Source organism: Parasteatoda tepidariorum, chromosome 2 (genome assembly GCF_043381705.1).
Source record: "Parasteatoda tepidariorum isolate YZ-2023 chromosome 2, CAS_Ptep_4.0, whole genome shotgun sequence".
NCBI lineage: Eukaryota > Metazoa > Arthropoda > Arachnida > Araneae > Theridiidae > Parasteatoda > Parasteatoda tepidariorum.
In genome coordinates, this window is record NC_092205.1 from 87,971,079 (window position 1) to 87,979,459 (window position 8,381).

Genomic DNA, 8,381 nt, shown 5'->3' on the forward strand with positions numbered 1-8,381 from the left:
GAACAGTTTAACGAGGACCAATACCGCACACCCTCGGTCCCTACGCAGGCTGATCCAAGTGGTCACCCACCCGCACACTGACCGCAGCCAATGATGCTTGACTTCGGTGATCTGCTGGGAACCGTGTCTTAACGATCAGTCCACTGCGGGACGGAATATAAAATATATCTGAAAAAATTGTTAAATAAAATAGCCTAATTGTTTAAAAAATTTTATTTATAAATTCCAAACAAAATATTACATCTTCATAGATAATATTTAAAAATCAAAGAACAACAAAAGAATGAATCTGAGTTTTTTTCAGAAGCATAAACTGTTCACTCATTCATATCATACAGAACAATGATATAATCTTAAATAAAAACAATCTAGTTTTTGTTTTTTAAAGGCTACAACTGCGGCCCAAACATCGAAAAAAAAAACACAATGAAAAAATATAATATTACTAATAAAATACTTCTAAATGAATGGAAGAAATCTTCTTTTAAATGAACATAGGAGTTTTATTACAACATTGTATTAGTTCATAAACGAAATAGAACTCGCATAATGGAAAAAAAAATCAATTTTATCAATTTCATGGGTCAGAACATATAAAAAATAAAATATCATATATTAACACCAATTGTCAAAAGTCAAATATGATAAAAAAAAGGAATCATAAAAGCAGATTTAAATGTTTTTAGAGGGAAAAAAGTGTTAAGAAAATTATTTTTGTAGAAAATTACAAAACATTAACGGGATTATCAAACAATTTTAATAAAATTGACATAATTACATATATGAAAAAACAAAAATATAACTAAATGTAGGTTTAAAATTATCTTCAAACCAATCTAAATATATTTTCATGTATTGTAATAATGCAGGAATATTTTAGTATGTCTTAATGATGCTTTTTGTATAAAAAAAACAATTGTTTCAAATTAATAAGTGCTTAATATACAATTAATTAGTGCTTACTACAATAAAAAAATAAGATTAAAATTCTTACATCAATGCTTAAAAAATGCTTCATTTTCAAAAAGGGACTTATGGTAATTCAAAGAATAATAAAGTAATGATTATAATAATTATTTCTGGATAATTTTTAAATAGTAAATAACATAAATTTAATAAAACTTTTGCAAATATTACACTAAACAATTGGATCAAAACATTTAAACAAGGAATTTTTTTTGTTGATAAATACGAATTTTAAATTAAGGAGAAATGATTATATTTGATTTATATGATTAGATTTTTCAAGTCTTTTTTTTTTTCTTCTTTCCCTCCCCAATGGGAAAATCAAATAGAAAAAGATATACATCATATGGATTGTAGAGATATTTGCATTGTGGTTTCCATCTTCGCATTTCCGAAAAATATTGCCTCCACGTATTTGAATAGCTAGATATTCATCTAGCATTTGTTTCATTGAACATTTATAACATAGAAATAACATAAACAGGTATAGTCAGAAGTAAAGGTTATTATATACATAAAGACACTATTCACATACTTGTCATTTAATAAGAATAAACAACATAGCATTATATAATTTTTAAAATAAATATATTTTCAAGTAAAAAGGGATTATTTGAAATTTTTTCGACTAATAGTGATTGATTATCATGCAAATACCAATAATATGAACAGTTTATCACCAGGAAATCTTATAAAAAGTCAACCAAAATCTATTTTTCTATGTTAAAATGAAGTTTTTAGTCATAACGCCATAAATGAAGTCATAACGCCTCTAAATAGGCTTGACCACCACAAACTCTATTTAGCATTTATAATTAGTTAAATTAAGTAATAATTTATAGAGTTTAGAATTACACATCACTATGGGACAGCAACTTTTAAACTGGTTATGTCTGATGTGCATCGAAAGATGCTTTAATAGCAGACTTTCATAGTTTGACGAATTAATTAATACTTTCTGAATTTTTTTTATTCGTTATACCCTTATGTTTTTTTCAATTTAACTTCTTGGTTTTAAAAATTATTTAATTATTTGAGGATTGCAACTGGTTAGGACCTTAATTTTTTTTTAAAAATTATGCATATAGGGGTTCTAAATTGAAAGTTCTCATTTTAATTTAGGACCACACATTTAATTAAAAATGCTTTATTTTATGTGCATTGAGATTTTGGGAGTAATAAAAATGTGTCTTAAGTTTGTAAAAATTATTGTATATCCTAAAAATCAGGGTTGCCCCTCAAATTTGGAAAAAAAATTCCCTGTACATATTATACGCAATATATTCAGAGGAAACGACAATTACTGTACTCTTGTGTGAGCTATATTGGGCTAACTATATTTATTAGTTTTCATTGCTGGAAAAACAGCTGAACATACTTAAAAAATGCTAAACTAAATGAAATAGTTTAGTATAGCTGAAATATCACGGTTAAATATCCCATAGATTACGCTTTGAGTCGTCACCATCTTTTAAAAGACAAAAATAAGATACAAAATTCCCTGTATTTTTCCAGTTTGTTAAGAAAAAAAAAATTAAAATTCCCTGCATTTTAGGTGATTTTCAAATTCTCTGTATTTTCCACATTTTCCCTGTGGAGTGGCAACCTTGGCCCTGAATATATTTCATAATCAACAGCAAAAATTGTTCAATTGACAATTAAGAAACAATTGAATTCTATATATATTTCTTAAGGAATATCAAGCATTAAAATCACCTAAATATGTGGACATATGAATGTAAAGAAATAACTATTTAATTGAAACTAATAAAATTCCTAGCTGCATTTAAGCAGTATAGCCACATCTTCAAAAGTATTGTAAAATCAAGTTTATTTCAGTGACCTGATATTCAAAAGCAAAAAATTTTGCAGTCACTATAGCAACGATTTTTGAACTTAAACATTTATCTTAATTGATAATAAAGAATTTAGTTTGATAAGATTTTTTTTTAAATATGAGCAATGACAAAAATTTGTAGAATAATTTAAGCCTAAATAAAATTTGGTGACTGCAAAAAACCTTTTTTTTTTCTTTTCCTTCCCGTAATTATAAATAGATTTCTGGAACAAACAAAAATATTAATCAGAAAGAAAACTTAATAGTAAAAAAAAAAAAAAAAATACTTTTAGCTTTTTTATGATGCAGTTTGGTAAAAAGATTTTGTTTGGAATTAAAATCTATGAAGATTCGTGAAAATTTTCTTTATCTGAGAATTATTGAGGAGTTGATTGAGGACGATATTGAGGATGAGTACTGAAAATTATTGAGGATGAGTGCCATGGACAAAATTGTCCATGAGACTCATGATGTGAGTTGACTATATAAGAAATGGTAGGCATGAATATTCATTACAACTAAGAAAAAACTTGACATTCTAACTAAGGAAAGTTTTTCACTAAACAACGTGTAAATAAATTTCTTTTATCATTCAATATATTTCAAAATAATAAAAATTTCCTATTGAGAGGAAAAATAAAATAGTTATGTTTTTAACAGTTCCATAAAATGTTGAGTAAATGACAAGTATGCAAACAAGAAATTTCACAACATGTTTTGTTTGTAAAAAACTGGATGTCCAAAAAGCAGGTTCCAGAGATGCAATAAGAAAAAAAAATGTATTTTAGCATTAAACTTCTCTTTAAAAATACTTTTTTTTATATAAAAAAGAAGAATATATAGTATGAAAGTGCTAGCATACAGTAAAACGTGGAACAGCATCTATCTCGGAAATGTTAATAGCTAATGAAAACCACAATGCATTAAATCTCTACAATTTCTTCTAAATGTTTTTACAAACTCTTAGGACATCCAGTTAACCTCAAAACAAAACATATCTTTAAGGGAAAAATATACAGCAAAATTACAGGCTATATATTTTTTTTCTTTACATAAAAAAGATACAGAAATTGAAACAATAATATTGTAAAGTTATATATATTTACAGGAAAAAAAAACATTTTCATTTAAAGTGATACATGAAAATGAAATATTTACAATAAACTCCCAAAATGAGGCAAAACCTTTTGTAACAAAATTTGCCCCATGATGAAAATTTAAAGACAAACAATGCCTGTTTTGAATTTCAGTTGATTGAAACTTTATTGTAATGAAAACAACAATATTGTGATATTGAATAACAGCCTTACATTTTGAAATTTACTTTATATTTGATTTTTAAAAAAATGCAGGTTTTAGATCAATTTTGTTTAATGTGAAATTTTATTAAAATGAAAATAGTTTCATAAAATGTAACTATAACTTTAGTCTTAGTTTAATTTTTATTTAAATTAAAAATGTACAATCATCTTTAAGTTAAATTAAATACAAAGAAGAAAATAAACTGTAATGAATGCAGCATTCTATTAATGCAACTAAGTGCATTGCTTTTATTTAACAGAAATGGACTCCTTAACTGTTCAAAATTTTTTCAAAAATTCTGAATCTAAGAGTTTTATGCAACTTTTTAGTGATTTATGGTATTAATGAATTTTTCTGTACAATAAACATTGAATGGAAAAGTTTTATAACTACACAATTTTAAATCAAAATATTGTTATAAGAAAAAATGTAAAATTGTTTTGATTGCAAAACAAGATTAAATTGTATGCTTTTTTTAAAAAAAACTTGAAGCATATATCATTTCTTTAAAACTGTAAAAGAAATTATGATATTAAATATTACCTTTTCTTAAAACTTAATAACTCATATTAGTTTCTTATAACCACTACGTTAACATAAATTTATATCTAATATAAAAAAAAGAACAAAAAAAATGCTTTGAATTTAAATCTTATACTTCGTTACTATTATAAAAACAGTTCCAAAAAAAAGAAAATCTGTCTGAATAATAAAAATAAACAAGCTTAATTCATGTACAGAAAACTTACTTTTATTTCAAACGGTAGGCTCAAAATGTAAAAAAAAAAAAAAAAAAAAAAGAAAAAAAAAAAAAAAAAAANATTTTTATTTAAATTAAAAATGTACAATCATCTTTAAGTTAAATTAAATACAAAGAAGAAAATAAACTGTAATGAATGCAGCATTCTATTAATGCAACTAAGTTCATTGCTTTTATTTAACAGAAATGGACTCCTTAACTGTTCAACATTTTTTCAAAAATTCTGAATCTAAGAGTTTTATGCAACTTTTTAGTGATTTATGGTATTAATGAATTTTTCTGTATAATAAACATTGAATGGAAAAGTTTTATAACTACACAATTTTAAATCAAAATATTGTTATAAGAAAAAATGTAAAATTGTTTTGATTGCAAAACAAGATTAAATTTTATGTTTTTTTAAAAAAAAACTTGAAGCTCTTTAAAACTGTAAAAGAAATTATGATATTAAATATTACCTTTTCTTAAAACTTAATAACTCATATTAGTTTCTTATAACCACTACGTTAACATAAATTTATATCTAATATAAAAAAAAGAACAAAAAAAATGCTTTGAATTTAAATCTTATACTTCGTTACTATTATAAAAACAGTTCCAAAAAAAAGAAAATTTGTCTGAATAATAAAAATAAACAAGCTTAATTCATGTACAGAAAACTTACATTTATTTCAAACGGTAGGCTCAAAATGTAAAAAAAAAAAAAAAAAAAAAAANAATAAAAAAAAAAAAAACAAAAACAAAAAAAAAAGAGTGTAGACGGTAGGAAAAACTTTGAAATCAAATCTTTTTAAGGTCAAACCACTTAGTTTAAATATTTCAATGAATTTTTATAAACATAATAGAAGTTAATCAAGGAAATAAATATTTTTGACTGTCTCCTTTTTTAAGGCCAAGTTTCATTGGTATTCTAATTTTGAATGCTAACTAAAAACTTGTACTCTGGGAGTGCACAACTTTTCTAACTCTAGAACTGCTTTTTTTTTAATGAATATGAGGGCCATCATGCAGTCAAATTTATAATAATTTAATTACTAATCTGCTTAAAGGAATTATGCTAACTTATTTTATAAGGGCATGAATTGTTTTTTTTGAAATAAAATTAAATTACAATAAGCTATAAAATAAAATAAAAAATTTCACTTTTCATAAATAACTTTCATCTTTAATTATTAAACAATCATTGGTTAACACAGTTTTGCTTATATTTGACTATAAAAAATTTTTCAAATGATCTGGTACTACATTTTCCCTTTCTAACCTTTTATTAGGATGTTTCATGGCAGTTCATTGAAATTAAATTGGGAAGAAAAAAAAACATTCCAACATTTTTTGCAGCATTATTAGTATCACTGAGTTTTTTCAGTTTGTCAGCAGTTTTAATTTTTCGGCTAGAAAAGAGAGGCCATGTCTAAACTATTACATGGTAACATTTGATTCACAAGCCATAGGTTGTGCACCTCGAATTTACACTTTACGATAACTTAGTTTTCACTTTATCTTCTACAACATTGAAATTAAAATCTAATTAAAAATACTTTTAGTAAAAAAATATTGTTTGTTGTTAATAAAGTTTAATGTATTATTCAAATTGAAAAATATTTACAGTTTTTACATTGTTTAGTAATAGTAAGGTATTAAATCGGGCAAGGGATATTTAATTTTTAAGCACAGATCAGCATAGCACTGAGTTAGGATTAAATTCGTAAAAAATATCTTGATAGTTTAAAAATAAAAAACTTCTGAAAGAAAATGAAATTAAGATTTAAAATTTTTCCCCCCAATGAGATAATAATGGGTAATCTCACCAAGATGATAAATTTATACATTCCTGTAGAGCTATGCATGATCTTCGACATTAAAAAAAAAAATTAAGAAATTCAGGCTAAAAAAATAGAGGCCAAAAGTATGTATTAAAAGAAAAGGCAGACATTTAAATCAAGCTAGCTAAAAGAAATTTCCTTTATCGAGTCAATAAATTAAAATTCCTAATTTTTTTTAAATATAATACTATTAATTACTAATTTTTCTAAGTTGGAAAAACATGATTTGCAACGGCCTCTAAAATTTTCTTAATATTTTTGATGCAATATCTTGTAATAGTTTTGAAAGATTAACATAAAAATTGTGCAAAATGTAAATACATTATGTAAACAACATTTATTTAAAAAAGAAGAAAAATGTTTTTTTTTCGAAGTAATAATAAAATTATACACTATTTAACAACAAACATTTATGAAATATCAAAACAAGCACTCATTTTTTATTTTTGTCCAAAAGAAAGAAAAAAAAAACATTTTAATTGTTCACTTATTCAACTATCGAATGATGCAATAATGAAAAAAAAATCATTTATACAAATAAAATACACTCTTAGTTCAGACTTAAAATAATAATCCACAAATACATCGCAAGTATGCGTCTTGAGAAAGCAAAACAAAAGTCTCATCAGTCATTTCCCTAGTCTTCAAAAAGTGTTTATAAAGTAAATAAATGGAACATTCTTCATGATTTCTTTGGAAAATATCTTCTTTTTGGCACAGTGCAAAAATAATTCCTCAGACTTTATCAACACACATGCGGGTCGATGGTTAAAAGTGTTATACAAACCACTCCTTTAAATAGGCTAATGCACAAGGAGCAGTTCAGAAAAAGGCATGAACTTTCAAGATTGTTCCAGTTCCATTTATCAATCAGTCTTTTGACAATAGAGTTCTTTTAAGGATTTTAATTCTTCAATCAAAGCTTTATTTTGATTTTCCAGCACAGCAACTCTGTTTTCTAAACATTTGATGTACTCTTTTTTCTTCCTTCGACATTCTTTAGCTGCCTCTCTATAGAAACAACAAAACTACATTAAGTAACTAAAATAAAATCCTAAAAGACTTAAGAAAAATCTAAAAAGCATGTTTATATTGGGTACCTCATTAAAAAGAAATAATGCAGCACTAGTTTATGAGGTATTTTATTTTATAACCATTCTTGAACAGCCAACCCAATTTTGAGTTTACGACTACCAATGTTCAAGCTTGCAACCTTGTAATTCTGAACACCATTCATAAGACAAGGGAACTCCTGGATCAAGCATTGGGAAAAATTTGGCCTTCTTGTCACACTTTTTGATGGAACTAACCAAAATTTATGTTACACGGAGAGGAAAACCACGGAAACCTCTTACAGGGTTCCCACTCTATGATGAGATTGAAATTCAAGGACTTTCCAGGACTTTTCAAGGACCTCAACAAAATTTTCAAGGACCTTAATCTAAGACCAATTTTAAAAATTATTCTCTTCTATTTTACTAGAAGCAACAATGCTTGTTGTGGCAATAATTAATTTCAAATATAATACCTAAATGCTTTGCCTATATAGAGAGAAGAGAGTATATGTATTATGGACTAAAATTTATATTTTTTTAAAAACAACCCTACTGGTTTTACATATTAATTCACAAAATCATTTTCAGCACAATCTATAACTAATGGTAATGAGGTGTTAATGGTGAAATCCTTTAAT

General features: G+C 25.2%; 1 protein-coding gene across 12 annotated transcripts in view; it reads right to left on the reverse strand.

Annotated features, from left to right (window-relative positions):
- Positions 1–5,732: 5,732 nt before the first annotated feature.
- Positions 5,733–8,381, reverse strand: part of LOC107438159 (cyclic AMP-dependent transcription factor ATF-1) — a 53,891-nt gene continuing 51,242 nt past the window's right edge. For all 12 annotated transcript variants that reach the window (XM_043044977.2, XM_043044978.2, XM_071177872.1 and 9 more), the window contains one exon: positions 5,733–7,699. In XM_043044977.2, the coding sequence (XP_042900911.1) occupies positions 7,555–7,699 (145 nt within the window). In that variant the 3' untranslated portion in view covers positions 5,733–7,554. The remainder of the gene's footprint in view (positions 7,700–8,381) is intronic.